The sequence below is a fragment of the Betta splendens genome, chromosome 3 (assembly GCF_900634795.4).
Source record: "Betta splendens chromosome 3, fBetSpl5.4, whole genome shotgun sequence".
NCBI lineage: Eukaryota > Metazoa > Chordata > Actinopteri > Anabantiformes > Osphronemidae > Betta > Betta splendens.
The window spans coordinates 2593775-2611633 of record NC_040883.2 but is presented as its reverse complement, the minus strand read 5'-3'; the positions used below and the strand labels follow the sequence as shown (position 1 = coordinate 2611633).

Genomic DNA, 17859 nt, shown 5'->3' with positions numbered 1-17859 from the left:
AGCATGAAGGCTTTCTTCACGTGGCGAACGTGACTCTCACAAGCTTTGTTTTTGCGTGTGGTGGTTAGAGTCCATGAAACCGTAAAACGCTGCAATAATAGTACAGAATTATCAAAGAAGAGAAAGTTAGTTATTATTATAAGTAATTAGAGAAAGTGAGCATCTAAGCGTAAGCTAATAAACCCTTGCTGACCTTGTACAACTGGTGAAGATCTTAACTGAACAAACGCCTCCTTAATATTATTATTCACATTACGAGTCAAACTGAATTCCTATTGGACCGAGTGAGAAAGTTTTCCCATACATGTCGAATTTTTTCCTTTCATGGTTGCTCCCACCCTGGGCCTTGAGGGGAAAGAACTAACCTCATCCAACTGGAGTAAAAAGGAGGGGAGGAGGACTGAGGAGAGGGGCGGTTAAACTGAGGTTACGACACTGACAGAGGAGAAAAACACTGGAAACACTGGGCTGCTGATTCTCCTCACACAGCAACACTAACACAAGACTTTCTCCTGGTTTCTTTATAGCTACACACTCAAAGGCTTTCACTGGAACTACAACCCACTCCTGTGTAGTCATCTACCTCTTCATAGCAGAAGAGGCCTGCTGCTCTATGTATGCGGCTTTTGGCACCGTAACAGACTAAACATGACCGACATTCAATCAGACAACGTCGTTAGCGTATTCTTTCACGTCAGACCGAGAAACAGGGGTTTGCTGGGAACTGATGAGTCACATCCACATCACTGAGAAGAAATCCCGAACAAAAAAGGCAGACATACACACAATAAAACCTCAGACAGACACATTCACTTGCTCAGGGGCTGACACAGCGTTTGCCTGATGGGCCGTGTCTATGGTGAAAGCTCTGCCATCCTCCCCTCAGACGCCCTCTCTGGCACAACGACAAGGAGACGTGCTCTCTGGACATAATTCTACCTCTGCCAACAAACAGGGTATACAGTAGACACAAACAACCGCATGCCTGTACACAACGTCTCACTGAGTCTCTCCAAGAGGCAAAACTATTTCTTTGTAACGTAACCCAATGAATGTGTGCCATTGTCACATGACTAGGAATCCAGAGTAACTTGGTCAACAAAGTCAGGCATAACCTGCCTCTTATGCTGTTATTATTAAATCTATCATTTTATTTAGGATTAACAAATGCAGCTGTAAATGTAAGCCAACATTTCTGACTCGACCCTGCTGACACGGCTCTATGATTCTGTCAGTGTCTGTATGCCGTCCTGCAGGGACAGGACCACTTTCTAACACAGTGTGTGCTGAAACAGCAGAAGACACATGCGGCAACAGAGGGAACAAAGTGATGGTTTAAGCTCATTTGCTACAAACACAAGCACCCCCAATGGAGACACACACCCACAGACACAGCGTTAACAGACAGCTAGCACAGCGCATAACAATGTAGTAGTACAACAACAACTCCTAATATACATACAGTATATACTTAACCACAACTAGACATAACAAGTATTTGTATGTGCTGGTAGATTGGTTTAATTAAATGATTTTAGTTGTTTAGTTTACTTGATAGAAGTGTTTTTGTCACGCGTTAGGATTATGGATTTTTATCTCGTTCATGGAAAATACTGCTCATCGTTGTGTGTGGTCTGCAGACTTCTATCCTGTGTGTGTCTTGTTAGCATAACAAACAAGGCTGGCTTACTCTGTTCCACTACCAGCAACTCACTATAACCGTTGTTGACTTAGCATCACATTGGACACAGCATGTTCTCTTACCAAATCGAGGACAGCCATCCAAGAGAAAGTGAGAGCTGAGTAATGGATTTAAGCACCTGCCTTGGAGGCCAATACAGACAATGTAAACGCACAAAGAGATAATTTGCCAGGATGAATAGGACTGGTGGACAAAGGGTCCTTCATGTTACTTTTAAAATCACAGATAGATTACAAGACTGTTGCATAGCTCCCAAATACAGTATACACTGTATGTATAAGTGTTTCAGAAAATGTTGAGAATGAGATGAAGTTTAGCTGTGGAAACAAAGACAAATAAACCTTGTGTATAGGTGGGGTTATTTGAGAACACGCAGAGTAGTAGATGGGTGGAAGAACAGGGGGAGGGAGCAGAGTAGAGGAAAGGTTCCTGCTCCCGCTTTCCGAGTGGATTCTCCAGCTCAGCAGTGGGGAATGTGTCGGCATACCACAGACCCCACTGCTGAAGAACGAAGAAACTTTGAACAGGTACAGAGCCCAACGAGAACACACACGGCTGTTTTTCACATAGACTCAGATGGGTCTCTCTTCACATACAGTACAGGTTGAGCTGGGGTTTGATTATTTGATCAAATCCAGTGTCAAATTCATTCATTAACCAAGAATCATCTGAACTGAAACACGGGTTGGTTTAGGAGAGATAATGCTGTGAGGCAGTGCAGACAGGACCCCAATCACTACTTACTATCATTATCCATTGTTATTTTCAGGCCACATATGAAGCTCTGCCCAAAATGATTTATTACACTTCCGATATCATGGTCTACATTACATTTAACACTTTTTTTAACCACCAGCCAGGATTTCATTGGGAACATCATACCCAAATAATTCTTACATAAAATCTAAAAAAACCTACAACTATGCCTTAAACATACAGGCCCTGTTTACTATATATTCTAACACTGCAGTTGAGACAACTTCCAACTTGCAAATGCCCCAGAGACCTTGCCCTAAGGCATTGTCAGTTTTATCAGAAATCCCACAATATTAGTCAGGCTTTTGGACTAAAGTCTGCTTTTCATGTTGGGGAGGGAAGGGAGCTGCAACCAATTTGATGGATAAACATTGTATCTAATGCATTGTTGACCATCACCATTAACTAATCAAATACATGACTGTCAACAGGCCCATATGAACAAATAAATAAGTGACAAGGTAGACTGCAACCAATATGTAAAAAGAGTAAGAACAAAATAAACTAGAATTGAAAACAACGAAAAGCAGGAGCTAAGAAAAGCAGGGGCTAGTGGGACAGAGTTTGTAGAGAAGTATGCTGTATATAAAGAGGTGTGGTACACTAAATATATGCTGTAAATGATCTAATGCTATTTGCTGAATCACCCCACCCAGTGAAGAGATTGAGAGATACAGCGAGGGAAAGAACTGGAGTCCATGTCTTGACAAGAAGTGCAGGCAGGCTCCCACAGGCCCACATAAGATTAGGGGCCCTTAATGTGGGGGATATGGGAGGAGTGAAGGAAGGGGGTGGATACAAGACAGAGAAACTGGAAAGTTCACTGGTGTCAACACATTTCAGTTGGTGAGTAAAGAAAGGCACTGGTAAATGCAAAAACAGAACAATCAGACAGGCAACAGAATTTACAGGAGGAACAAAAGGAGCCAACAAGTCAAGACAGAAAAAGAAAAGCAAAAGAGAAACTGAAGAGAGACGACAAAGACAGCATTTGGGGATCAGTCTGACTTTTGTGCAGATTGTGCAGCTTTCTGTACCAATGCGCCTCCACCCACGGCTGCATGTTGTGTTTGCCTCTCCTACCCCAACATCTTGACCTTCAAGGTATCAAGTGTCAACTCTCTCTCTCTCTCACACACACACACACACACACACACACACACACACACACACACACACACACACACACACACACACACACACACACACACACACACACACACACACACACACACACACACACACACACACACACACACACTGCAGAGTATTATGGTGTAGGGGCTGTGTAGAGTCTGAATGTTCTACATTCACTACATTAGGCTGCTCTTTTTTACCAGACGCCTTTGGTTAAACTCTCATGCAACTCAACTCTGTGTGAGGAGTATTTAATATCTGGCCAAAACAGTCAATGGGTTGTCACAAACACACAATAAAACAACCAATATCCAGACCCAGACCCAGACTCGGCACCAGCTGTGAATCAAAACCAAAAAATAGCTTAAATGTAAAGAAACGTTAAATAAGGGATGAGGCACATGACCCCTTTTGTGTAAAGATCCCAGGGGTCACTTTTGCTAAATGATAACCAGGTCAATGTGTCAAAAACGTTTTTCCTCATGCAGAGAAAGAGACAGACAACTTTCTGTGACCAATAATAGAACAGGAAGAGGACCAGCTTTTCATAGCAGCAACAGACACGCACAGACCGGCCACCTGGTCAAACTGCAGAACATGATTTCATCTGGTCCCTACTGTGTGTGTGTGTGTGTGTGTGTGTGTGTGTGTGTGTGTGTGTGTGTGTGTGTGTGTGTGTGTGTGTGTGTGTGTGTGTGTGTGTGTGTGTGTGTGTGTGTGTGTGTGTGTGTGTACGCACAGGAGGCGTAAAGTTTTTTTTTTCTCTGCTGATTATTTACTTACACGGCGTAATGTTTTAAACAGCCACAGAGATGAATGGGCGCATTGGGAAGCACCTGTCTGACAATGTGCTGGATGTGATCGCTATTGTGCGAGTGGATCTCCCTTCCACAGGAAAAGCATCATCCAACTACTGTGCACACCAGCATCCTGCTTTAATGTCCCCATCAGGCTGCGCTTCCACTCTGAGCTGCATTAATAGGTCATTGTTTGACTATGGTTGACATTACATTAATATATTGATATTAGGTATCACTTATAACTCATGACTGTATAGATGATCATGTGTTGTTGTCTTTTAACTCCAAGTCTATTTTACTTTATTTGTATGCGATTTGGTTGAGTGAAGAGGCCAAATGATCCCCTTCCCAGCAGTGGGGGAGGTTTCCCTGTAGAAGGGCATGGCTGCTTTATGAATGGAGAACAATTCTTTGCTATCCTTCACTCCATCCCCCCTCCCTTCTCACTTCCTTGAGTCTTTCATCAACATCCCCTTTTCTCCCCTGCTGGAGTAGGTTGGTGGCTGGCGGTCTGGAGGAAACGCGAGGGGGGCTGAAAGCAGAGCAAATGATTTGCAGTCTACCTGGGGAAGTGTATGTAGTGCTCCAGTGTTGGGAAGGATCTGAATGTGGCAGTCACAACTATGCTGAGAATGTGAGCCTCCACTCTGCCAGGGCTGGACCGGAGAAGACCACAACTCTATTTAAGGAAATGGCAGTCAGGGGCCCATTGGCGGCTCCCTCTGCCTCTTCATTTCTCAGTCTCTTGCTCAGCTAAAAGCCCCTTTCCTTCCTTGTAAAGGAATGATAATTATTTTCCTTTGTGGAAAAAAAGTTTATTTCCATACCTGTGGAAAAGACAAAGCACACACCGAAAGGGAAGCGTACACACACAGACACACACACACAGTGTACTGGTGATGTGGTCTCGGTACTTCTTATGGTATATTTAAGTTTAAGAGTTTAATGAGGATGTGTCTTGGTAAAGTGCTTAAGTCTGGTCGGCAAAACAACAAAAGCAACAAGCTACACTAAGTAGACAAAAGAAAAGTGCCGTATTCTAATTCTAAAAAAGCAGCAGACAGATGTGAAAAAGACATCAAAAGCTTCTCTAAAGACCTTCAGTATTTATTCAAGTTGCAGTCCTGATCCTCCATATCAGCTCCAGACATCCTAGTAACAACGAATACAACGTACTGTAGCAGCGAACTAACTGCTGTGACCCTGCCAGAAGGACATACCTTCAACATCCAGCTGTAACACTGTCTGAGGCAACACAACACAAACACAGAGACCCATTCAGAAAAATGACAGCACAACAGCCCACGGCGCATGAGCTCCACTGTTTACACTAGATTTGACGAGTGGACACAAATGATGACCAACTGGATCTGTCACATTTATGTTATTCTCTCAAACAACCAAATCCAACAAACATAACGGGAATTTTACACTACTGAACAACAAATAGCGCTGACCTGAGATCAGTTACTGACGCACCTGCTGCAGACTTCACCTGGTGTAGAAGTGTAATCCTGATCACTGCAGAACTCTACTTAAAGTTTATCTTTGAGCATCACACAGAGCTAACCCACATTCATACTACACCACCCTGTATAGTCTACATTTTCATCATGCGCTGAGGTCAAGTCAGCCACTGTTGGTGTTTGCGTGGTCAAACCAGCTACCACTATAATTAAAGTGCTTTTCAGACATTTAAAGCAATTGTATTGACATTTGTGTTGTCTTTTTGTATAGCTTAGAGCTTTAGTTAGCAGAGGCATTTTACTTGCTTTTAATACAAGTTATATTTACAGACCAATGAGCAGCATGTGGGGAATCCCAGACATCTACAGTGTATGTGTGTTTTTATAAAATAAAGTGTTTGACTCAATAAATACATTACTGTGACGGCGTCCTGTCTAAGACCAAACATCTTTCATATTCCAAGTCAAACTGTTATTTTTTGTGCCGCCTTGTTTGTGCAACTCTGTTAGTGGTGTTGAGAGCTTGAACTTTCTCTTCCCCTCAAACAAACTGGACTGTATTGCTCTGCCAGCTGCGGGACAGCAGGGTGACGACTGGTGAGGGCGGGGCCGAGGGTGTCGGGGTCTATATGGAGAAACATTATACGTCTGTATGTCACGTCTGCCCGGGAGCAGACTGACTGGGCATCTATGAGCGAGACTGGTTGCCCTCACCTGTTCTCACCCGATCAGACACCCACTCACACATGCAAATCCTCCCACAGGGATGTGACTCACACATAGAAGGCGCTGTCCAAATGGACATCCTGTGTGTGTCTTATTGAAAGCCACCTTTAATGTTTGTGGACTTTCTACTCAGTCACAGCTGATGGTGATGTGTGTTGTAGTAAACAGACAGATATATACACATGGCGGTAATCCAACTTGTGGCAGTAGCAAAGCTGGGATTAAAGTCATAAAGAAGCATAGAAAGGTTCAGTGAACAATCTAAAGCTTGAGCATTTGTGTTGTAACACCTTATTCCCCTCTCAGAAAAGTCAAGAGCCTGGCGTCAGGTTTGTGCTGAGCTCCCCAGCAAACAAAAAAAAGGAACTAAGCAGCTTTTAGTGGAGCAGCAGAGGAAAAGTCCAGCTTTATTTTGTTTTCCCTCTGATCCTTTGACTGGTTGTCCGTCCCCATTCCTGAGGTTCAGTATGAGTTCAGAGAACACGCCGTCAACTTCCAGAAATAGACTGTTTGCTCATGCGTGGGTGCAATGAAATTGTTTGGTGCCCAAACCAGGGACAAGAGTTTTCCCTCTGTCCATTTTGTTACAGGAGGAGAGTGACAGTGAGAAGAAAGACACAAAGGATGGGGGCACTTAGAGCATTGGTAGCTTTGAAAATAGTTTTCCAGTCTTTTCTATGAGGGCCAATACTGGGTCTAGATTAATGGAAGTCTTTTTACAAACATACGTCATAACTCTCTTGTTCTGTTCTTGCACAATAATAGCAGCAATGTTAGCAAAAATTTGGTAAGACTGGGCAGCGAACAGACTGAACGAGTTCTAACTGTAAATGAGAGCATTTTTTGAATTTCACCGTCTTTCTGGACCCACCCTACTATTTCTCCTTCTCCCTGCCCTCTTCAGTACGGGGTTATACTCCAGGGACCTCGGCTCTAGTGAAGGTGGAATCAGCCTGGAAAACCCCTGTTCTACTCTGATTGTCCCAGACTCAAGTGTGCTTCGACGTGCTCACATTCCTAGACAGTATCCCCATCACCGGAACCATTTACTGCATCAGCCAAGAGTGCTGGTTTCCAGCCCGCTTTTCACTTCACTATTATAACAAGATACATCCTGTGTATGTACACAACGTAATAATTACAAAAAGGTACACTGAACCTAAATCAGCATTTATTAATTCCTATTTTTTTATCCAGAAACAGCTAGGATGTACACTAAAATAAACATACAATGTATTCTGTATTAGATGGGGAGGACAGAGGGTCTCTACTTCAATGTGAGACACTCCCAGATTTTAAGACTTTAAACAAAACTGATCAAAATACTCTAACATTGTCAATAATGAGGATAAATACTGCATGAACTGCAACTTTGACAATGAGCACAAAGAGCTAAATCGTACAGCACAGCTGCTTGTACCTATCAGATGCCTGCCTCTCTGCAGCTCAAACAGCCGTACACTAACACAACGCAGAAATGAAGTGAGTCATTCAGAACACCAAGCCCACTGTCCCATCCTGACTCCACCCACACACCAACTATACAGTCCGTCTGTGCTTATGTAGGCTGTTCTTCAGGTGGTTCTGCTTACTTACAATTTGATACAATTTCATCTGAGGGTACATTGTTTAAAAACCATTATTACTGTAGTCTACAGGGAAATGCATTAAGTAATTTGCCAAGGCTTTCTTGCTGACAAAGCATTATATATTAACTATATATTAACTGAAATTTCTGGAAAACCAATGCTGCACTTACATATTTGTACAAATATATCATGATCCTTACATTTTTCATCCGCTGCCGTTTGATTACTTAAATCTACAATCAAAAATAAATCCTGTGTGACGCAACCCTGTCCATCACAGAGACAGTGACCCCCACAGCACAACTCGCATCATTCACCGGGTCCCTAAACAAGGCGGCCTCTCAGCAGCTCAGAGAAGTAGGTCACGGAGGATTCCAGTCATTTGCACACCGCTTTCCAAATAGTTGCTCTTTTCCACTCAGCCTAAGACTTCCAGCTGCACGTTAACCCCTTACCCGTGTGTTTGAATTTTTTAAGATCTGCATGAATTCCTTATTAAAGCTGATTATTTGTTTACCTCTGGTTTCATTCACATGCTGTTAAACAAATAAATTAATTACATTTAGTAATTCAGAATTATTCAGATTCAGAAGAAGAAGTAATAAAAGCACACTTAAGTTTAGTTTAGTTCAGTCCTGGTCTTCAAAGGCAACTGTCCTGCTGCTAACTCAGCACTGGCTACCTCTGATGACCTTGATCAACAGCTGGAAAAGCCAGTTCACACCTGATCAAGGTAACCAGCAGAGAGGGCTGGAAACCGCTTTAGAGGAGCCCATCAGCAGCCTGATCACAGTCAGATCACAGAAGAAAGTGTGTGGTCATCTATAGAGGACTGGCATAGAATGGCTTCCACTGGCTACTTCACTTTTGGAGCTGGACATTTCTAGTGAAGGAAGGTATCAAAGCAGCATGCTGTGTATGGAGCTGCATAGCTGCAGAACCCATGGTGACCTCTTAATGAAAGGACATTTTAAGGAGCAGTTCTGAGGAGAAGAATATACTGTAGATACATTTTCCCTAAACACAGTTGTGGCAAGAAATTATTATTAGTTTAGTACAAGAAAGACAACAAACCTGTGCATTAGGTTTACACTAACTTAGTACATAAGCACTCAAACAAGCTACCACAACATACCACAGAGATCACGTAACCGGACAACTTTCTCAGTGTCTCTTCTTTCAGCAGCATGTGTCCTGACATTAACTCGGCGCTGAAACAGGCCCACTGATTTAATCTCAGCTGAATTAGATGAATCAGTGTGCGGGAAGCAGCCACAAGCTTACACAGGTGGCGCTTTAGAAGTCGGTATGAAACTACACACTACAGAAGCTAATTAAAATGTCGCGTCAGCAGCCGCGGTTGATATAGAGGGAAATATGCAAAGATTTAGCACAGATCTAAGTTCAGTTTTGAAAGCACTTAATAGAATTCAGTGCATACTTTCAGTGCATTCACTTCATTTAATCACTTGTGACCAACCTGATCATGTCCCACTGAACGACTAACAGGGAGGATTGTTTCAGTCTGGACAGGAGTCAGTTCCTCACCCTCACAGCATATTACATATTTAATCTATTTAGCTTCATATTAAACAATGACAGTACCTAAATTAACTAGCGCCACTGCCCATTGTAAATCCTGGCCTGTCCCCCGGGTAACATCCAACACCCCTACACTGAACCATGTGGAGACAGGTAACAGATATTGACTGGCTTCAGATGCTACCACAGGTTCACACAGATGCCTACTCCCCATTACAACAGCAGCAGCAGCAGCAGCAGCAGCAGCAGCAGCAGCAGCAGCGCTTCATTCTATTTTTCATGAACTCAGTCGGTTGCCAGGGTTTTTGTTTCCATGGTCACACTGCAGTCTGATGCAACAAAACCCAGCCAAAACCCTCTTGGGTCTCTTGGCTCAATACCAACACAAGGAGCGCTACAGTGCATCACTACAGAGTGACTGACTGACACCAGCCACAGCACCGGCTGAGCTACAGTTTACCAAACGCTCCATCTACCCTGATACCGACTGGCTGCAGCTCGTCACACTGTAATCAGTAACTCAGCTATTTATTACTCTGGAACCAGGTATGTTCTGAAAGGAAATGTCTTGCATGGGGTCTATAATAATGTGATTTCCAGGGTGAGACACTACAGGATGGGACAAAAGTTGTTTGATCTATAACGAAGGCTCTACTACTTGGATACAATAAAATACAATAAAATAAAACTGTGTAGAGTGAGAGAAGGGGAAAAATTCTCAATTTTGAAAAACTAATTCATGAGCGTGCCTGTAAACACATAATGTGAGCAGCGGTCCTACCTGGATTGTTTGCCTCCGACTCCAGGACCTGCAGCTCAGCACATTCGGCGAGGGAGTGCTCCAGGCAGAGCTGCAGGAAGCGGGCCTGGGTCCGGCTCACCCTCTTCAGCAGGGACAGAAGAGCCACCGTCTGCTCGCACTCATTCCACCCCTTGAACCAGCTGGCTAGAATGCCCACCTGATCGCGAAACATCATGGTCTGCAGGGAAGGACCGGCTGTGGTGCTGATGGGCCGGGCCGGGCCGAGGGCGGTCAGAACACTGGCAGTAACTGCAAAGGCGGCGGACGATGACTGCTGTGGATGCTGTTGCCTCTGGTGCGGTCGGTCAGTGGGGATTCAGCTGAAGCGCTCTGTTGCCATTCTTAGATGGGTCATCATTAGCTGCGCCGGCTGGACACCATTCTACGTCAGGCGCCTGAATCTTGTGTGGGGCAGATTCCTGCTGCAGTGTCTTCTCCTGCCTGATGATCTCCGCTGGCAGGGGGACGGACGAGGCGCTGCTCTAGATCAGCATTAGGCGATAGGAGCTGCCCTCAGCTACTTAGTCACTCCCAGAGGGACTGATATTTGATGAGTCAGCTTCCTTTCAGCAGACGCTGTGTCACATCAGGCTCAGCCTCTCTGGCATTTTTCTGCAGGGAATCCCTCGTACTCCTGCGGAAGGATGTTGGAAATAAGCATTTAACAAGCCCCGGCGCCTCAGACGCAACTCACTGCCCACTTTCACACCGGAGCTCGGCTCCCTGTTGCTCCAGCGCTGCAGTCGCTGAGCACGGACCGACCTTCACGCGCCCATTCGTGGATCGCCTCCACGCCTCCGCCCGTGCGCATCGGCTTGTGGAATTCACCGCCGAGACGAAAACGGAAAAAAAATCCCTATCTGGTATCCACCCATTCCTAAAAATACAGCGCTCGGTAGCGGACTGCTGGCTCCGCACGCCCGAATTTTCCGAGGGGACGACGCCGGCGGCCGAAGCGGCGTCCGGCGGCAGGGCTGCGTCTGCGGGGCGCCCTCGCTCCGTCCCGCCGGGGTCTTAACCGCAGGTTCGCCTCGCTAGCCGTCGTTTACCCTCGCGAGCTAAAAGCAGACGGTGGCGTTGAGTCTGTCTAAAACGGTCACTTTGCTTCATCAGCACACGGGCAACGGCGGATAACGCGTGAGTAAAGTTTCCTAAAGGACAAACCAGCGCCTACACGCGCACGTTTGAATCCACGTCCTATCGATCTATGACCGCGTAACAAGCACGATTCTATTGGAATTCGAAAACTTACGCCGCACAGCACCGCTAGCAACAACGACGTAACTGCTAACGATACAAAAGCCCAGTAACTGCAGACTTGGCTTCATTCAACTTGGCGTTAAATGGGAAAACACGAAATGAGGCGTTGAGCGGCAAAACTGTGACAATTCAAACATTGGGAAACTTCAGCTTGAACTGATGAATAGTCGGAGAAAGTGTACGCTTCTTACCTCCTGGCGAACTCTGCATTGTTGGGTGTGCGTCAGGACGGGCAACAGGCTCTGCTTGTCGGGGTTCGGTGCCCCTTCACTCCCGGTCTCTGGGATTTGCCATCTTAGCCGCCTGCTCCCGAGTCTCCAGCGAACGGCGGCTGCTCCGGTCTAAAAGAAGCGGCTCCACTGCACGGAACACGACAAACCTCCTGTGATCTTTTCAAAGTAAGATTCAGCGCGGGCGTCAGCAATTTAGGTTGTGACAAAATGTTACACTAACCTACATAAACCGAAAAACAGAAAGAGAAAATAACAATTAGGTAAAATAAGAATTGCACCCACGCACCCACTATGCACAACATCCGTTCATCCGTGGCTTTTAGTGTGAAGGGTTGCAGACTGCGGGAGCCAATTACAGGCAACATTTTACTGATATTTTGCAATTTTGTGCTGTTTTACAAGTATATAGCTAATTTATTGTGAAACCAAACTATAGTTCAACTAAACCAAAACGAATATGAAGCTATTATTTTGAAAGCACAATTCAAGTTCCGCCTTTGTTTTTACCGTTCTGTCGCGTTGGGGGGCTCGCGATCCTCATTTCCACATGCTAATCATTAACAGCGGAGCATTACGTCAGGGGCTTGGCAGCGCGAGGAAACACCAAAATAGAGAGAGAGAGGGAGAGAGAGAGAGAGAGAGGCAGAAATGTTAGAAAAATAAATGTTTCCACAGTTAATAAAGCCCGCCAAGCAGGCATGACGCTAAAAGCTATAAACAGCACGATGTGTAACATGTTTTTTGATTTACGCAGTAACTGAACTTCTATTTTACTCTATTCTAGTTGTGGATTAGTCTGGACGATTAAAAATTACCCTGTGAGTTGACATTAAATTTTAAAATAAAACGTTCATATATGTTTTGGTTTGTTGGCACTTACAGAAACAGAGCAGAGGCTTCCGATCGAGTTTTACGTATATCATGTGTAATATTAAAACATGTTGAAGGTACCAACATGTCAAATTATCTGCTATTTAAAATAATGTAGCAGACGGAGATTCGTTCAAGGAACGTGATAGTTAATGTGACATTATCCTGATAACATAGTCGCTGTTAATCGTTTTAATTGCATGTAAATGATAAAGGATGCAGTGCACTGAGCGCTGCGTTCTTGCTCATAAATAGCGCCACTGAGTGGCGGGTTGGTGTTATTACATCACAGCGCAGCAACAACATTAATACAACGTTTAACAAACACAACATTTTTTGTGTAGTTGTCAGTACGTCTAACTCAACATTTCATCAGATTAATCACGCTATTCTTCTTCTCTAAATAATGTATATCAGGAATAAGTTTACCAATTAAACAGCGTTTGTTTCAGTTCTTTAAATACATACAAATACGTCCTGGTATTAAATTATCATACATATATAAATGTATGTATTCATTACATAGTCTAGTCTAAGCCTGTAGTTCACGTAAAGCATAGTTCGGTGTCTAATGTGGACTATATGTATTTTATTGACTAACCGGAAGAACAAAAACACTCCGCGTGCGATCACTCCTTTTTGTCTCACGTAAATATGAATCTATGCGTTATATTCCTAGTGTATTTGACCCTGAGCACGTCGGCACGGGTGAGCGCGATCCGAGTCTGACGTGTGATTCAAGTGATCATCTCGTCACGTAACACACGTAGCGGATCGGAAATGAGGAAATATGAGGAAGCAAAGTTGTCATCCTCGCCGTCTCCTCCTCCTCGCAGCTCCTCTGGTAGCGAGACGTGAAGCTTTGCCATAAGTACAGAGAGCTGTGCAGGAGCCACACGGAGCGCTGTGCAACCGCACCGAGGTCGTCATGATGCTGGTGGTCGTCCTGCTCCTCCTCCACGTGTGCGGCTCCGCACGCGGCAGGTGTTTTTGCCAGGTGAGCGGCTCGGCGCTCGTCCCACTGTCCGCTATAGTGTCTGCTGCGTGTTTATGTTTGCTTCATTCCTTGAAGGTGAATTGGAAGTTAAAATGTTTAGTTGGTAGAAATCGCTTCACTCAACCAGCGAACGTGAAAATAATCTGGTTAGTTTTGCTGTTTGAGGCAGCAGCCTGTAACGTTTGGTGTGTGTCCAAAATGTACAAAACAAACTTCAACAAGTAGTAATAAGCAGCAGTAGCCAAAGAGGCGCTACTTCAACATGATTATTCTATTATTTTTGGTTGTTTTTAGAAATACTAGTAAGATGAGCAGCTCCGATTGTTTTACATCCAGGTCACTGGAAACCTGGACGACTGTGCCTGTGACGTAGAGACCATCGATGGCTTCAACAACGACCAGCTCTTTCCCAAACTTAAAGCTCTCCTGGAGTCTGACTACTTCCGGTTTTACAAGGTAAAACAGACACACACACACACACACACACACACACACACACACACACACAGGTGTGAGCTAACGCAGCAGTTCTCCTGCAGGTGAACCTGAACAAGCCGTGTCCGTTCTGGAAGGCCAGCAGCCACTGCGGCCTGAGGGACTGCGCCGTGAAGCCCTGCTCTCCGGTGAGTTCCTGCTGCCTTTACAGTCTCATCCACTCTGCCTTTGTAGTGCTGCTTGTCTCACATGCTGTACGTGCTATGAACAAGACGTGCTTTAGTAACGTCAGGCTGTCTGATACACGTCGTCCCACAGAGCGAGGTCCCACAGGGGATCAGATCGTCCTCCCACAACAAGGTGAGCGGAAAAACTGCCGCCAAGACTCTCCTGGTGGAGTGAGAGTAAATCATAGTGCTGAAAAAACCTTTTATTCAAATGCGTTAAAGCGAGTTGTATGTTTTCAGTATTCAGCTGAGGCAAACAAGCAGCTGGACGAGTGTGAGAGAGCTCAGCGTCTCGGAGCTGTGGACGTCTCCTTAAGGTCAGCCTCAAATGCTGAAAGATAATGTAGAATGTTTAACAGGTGAAAACTATGTGATTTTATTAGGAAACGTTTGCTTAAAAGCACATGCAGACATTCGGCTTCTTAGCTTCACTTTAGTCGATTCAGTCACTCCAGATACACAGTCTCATTGTTACACTAAGCGTTTTAATTTCCTGTGTGACCTTTGACCTCCCATCATACTCTGGTTATTCAGGAGAATTTGAACAACTAGACTGATATTGTGTCTTTTCCAGTGACGAGACCAAGGAGGCTCTGCTGGACTGGAGCAAACACGACGATGAGGCAGAACGCTTCTGTGTGGTCGACGGTACCTTTACATTGAAATAAACAATCAACCAACAATCCTTTCCAGTCTGATGGTTTCCAACCTTTACGTCTGGCTTTTTTCTGGCTCATACCGAACGTGATGTTGCAACCGTAACCTGGAACTGACTCGAGTCTTGTTTACCAGACGAGGATTCACCAGATTCCCAGTACGTCGACCTCCTGCTGAACCCGGAGCGCTTCACCGGCTACAAGGGCCCAGAGGCCTGGCAGATCTGGAACAGCATCTACGAGGAGAACTGCTTCAAGTAAACACAAACGGATACAAATATTTCTGCCTTAAAATACTAAACTAACATAAAAGTAATAGTAAAATAAAACTGATACAATATAATGAATTAGAGAATTAGTCAGAAAGCGAGCTATTTATATATTTATAACCTTCCCCTAATACTTTGCAGGCCATATAGTGTTAAGCGACCACTACATCCTGACTCCTTCCATGGCGGCTCAGGGGGCGAAGGTAGGAGATCTACACTGCTGCACTGCACCATGAGTTGATTCTACTTTACTACGTGTCTGACAGCAGCGTTTCTCCACAGCCAGGACCTTCTACAGCTGGCTGCAAGGTACAGTAAGAGGCTTCACCAGGAGGAGGAGGAGGAGGAGGAGGAGGAGGAGGCGGCTGTGTTCTCATCCCTCTGTGTCTCTCAGGTCAGTGTGTGGAGAAGAGAGCCTTCTACCGCCTCGTCTCAGGCCTCCATTCCAGCATCAACGTGCACCTGAGCGCCAGATACCTCCTGGAAGGTGACTCTCACGTCTACGGCTCCTTTTTTTGTCCCTGTGAAAGACGAGGTAGCAGTGGTTGAAAACGTGCCTCTCCGCAGACAACTGGTTTCAGAAGAAGTGGGGCCATAACGTCTCTGAGTTCCGGCAGCGCTTCGACTCGGACCTGACGGCCGGCGAGGGCCCGAAGCGGCTCCGTAACCTCTACTTCCTGTTCCTGATCGAGCTGCGGGCGCTGGCGAAGGTGCTGCCGTTCTTCCAGCAGCCGAGCTTCCACCTGTACACGGGCAGAGCTGAGGAGGACGAGAAGCAGAAGGAGCAGCTGCTCCACATCCTGCAGCTGGCGAGGTCAGTGGTCAGAGTTCACATTTCTAGTTGCTTTGAATCCTGCTTTTTTTTAGATTAGTTGTTGCTAGTGATAAAAATGACACATCTCACACAACATCTGTATTAAATTAGTGGTGATTCATCTTTCAGATCTTTCCCTTTGCACTTCGATGAGACATCTCTGTTTGCTGGCGATGAGAAGGAAGCAGCCAAGCTGAGGGTCAGCCACCTTTAAAACCCATTTACCCCATTTGTGTTTAAAATCATGACCATTCTCACATGTGGAAGGAAATAACTAGTTCAACTTCTAGATCAGCTCCGTCAAATTAAAGCTACACGTGTTTAATGGCAGCGGAGCGTGGACAGAAGCACGTCTTTTAACATTTGTCTGGTTGGATTATTTTGTTCTCTGTGACATGAGAGTGTTTGTGTTTCACCCATGTTTCCTTCAGGAGGACATCAGGCTGGCCTTCCTCAACATCTCCAGGATCATGGACTGCGTGGACTGCTTCAAATGTCGGCTGTGGGGGAAACTGCAGGCGAGTTAGTTTTTACTGCTACTCACCATGTTCAATTTTTAAATAAATGCACCTCAATCTTTGTTGAACGTACTGGTATTATTACAGGCAACGTAAACTGTGATCATATTGTGATTTGCTCTTTGTTTGGATCATCTCTCTCCTCATTAGACTCAAGGATTAGGCACAGCCCTGAAGATTTTGTTTTCAGAGCGACAGATTGAAGCTTTGCCCTTGTCCAGCGGCCAGCGACCCAGTTTCCAGCTCAGCCGACAGGAGGTGGTTTCTCTGTTTAATGCTTTCGGAAGGTAAACGTCTCGTATTTTTCCTGAATCAAATCGTAGACGGAGTGAACTGCAGCCTCCAGATATAAGTGCTCTTGAAATGTCCCACAGGATTTCCACCAGTGTCAGAGAGCTGAAGAACTTCAGGTCGCTGCTGGCAGAGGAGCGGTGACGACTCACAGTCTGTTTGTGACCTAAAATCTGGACAGCTGATTTTTGTTTTCTCCTTCTGAGAATTTTGCATTAATTCATCTTCATAATTAATACAGAAATAATAATACAGAAATAATAAATAATAGCTTGATGCTAAAAGCATTGGAGACGTTTTACAAGTAACATACTACTGAAGAAACAGTCAGGATTTTTACATTATGTCAAATACGACATCTTTGTCTTTTTTTCTAATGAAACTCCAGTTGAAATGAAACTTGATTTGTTTTGATATTTCTGAAAGTGTTTTTTGAATCATTTACCGTAGTTATGTGCAGTAAAGGGCACTGTGGCCAGTCCCTGTGTCTCTGTAACTGTCCTGAAGGTGGCGCTGTTTCTACGGATAATTGTTTATTTTTATTGTTTTTATAATTCAGTCAGTGAACTAAATATAATTTTAGTTGCTCTGTATTTTCTTCAGGGAAAATATGACAACTGTGTGCTGTCCTTAAAAATAATATATTTTCAAGTTTAAAGTGTGTGTTTATTTAACTTTCAAAATGAGAAACATGTCAATGAGGATAATATTTACATTACTCTTACTGACATTACGTGACTTGGCGCTGTATTAAAATAAATAAAATTGT

General features: G+C 44.6%; 2 protein-coding genes across 5 annotated transcripts in view; one reads left to right on the top strand and one right to left on the bottom strand.

Annotated features, from left to right (window-relative positions):
• samd4a (sterile alpha motif domain containing 4A) overlaps positions 1-12112 on the bottom strand; it is a 27892-nt gene extending 15780 nt beyond the window's left edge. For 2 of the 3 annotated variants that reach the window (XM_029143920.2, XM_029143923.2), the window contains exons 1-2: positions 11972-12112; positions 10500-11154 (exon numbers count right to left, since the gene is read on the bottom strand). In XM_029143920.2, coding sequence (XP_028999753.1) covers positions 10500-10695 — 196 coding nt within the window. In that variant the 5' untranslated portion in view covers positions 10696-11154; positions 11972-12112. The remainder of the gene's footprint in view (positions 1-10499; positions 11155-11971) is intronic. The other variant, XM_055507232.1, reaches the window with a different exon arrangement.
• ero1a (endoplasmic reticulum oxidoreductase 1 alpha) lies at positions 11397-17859 on the top strand. Of its 2 annotated transcripts, none has more exons than XM_055507233.1 (16): positions 11397-11657; positions 13720-13880; positions 14217-14336; positions 14420-14503; positions 14634-14675; positions 14783-14859; positions 15117-15190; positions 15335-15455; positions 15609-15670; positions 15750-15776; positions 15862-15954; positions 16035-16281; positions 16411-16480; positions 16713-16799; positions 16950-17086; positions 17174-17859. In XM_055507233.1, exons 2-16 carry the CDS (start codon positions 13812-13814, stop codon positions 17232-17234), a joined length of 1371 nt encoding a protein of 456 aa, XP_055363208.1. In that variant the 5' UTR covers positions 11397-11657; positions 13720-13811; the 3' UTR covers positions 17235-17859. The 2 variants fall into 2 exon arrangements, with proteins under 2 accessions (XP_055363208.1, XP_028999760.1); XM_029143927.3 differs by lacking the exon at positions 11397-11657 and adding an exon at positions 12043-12178.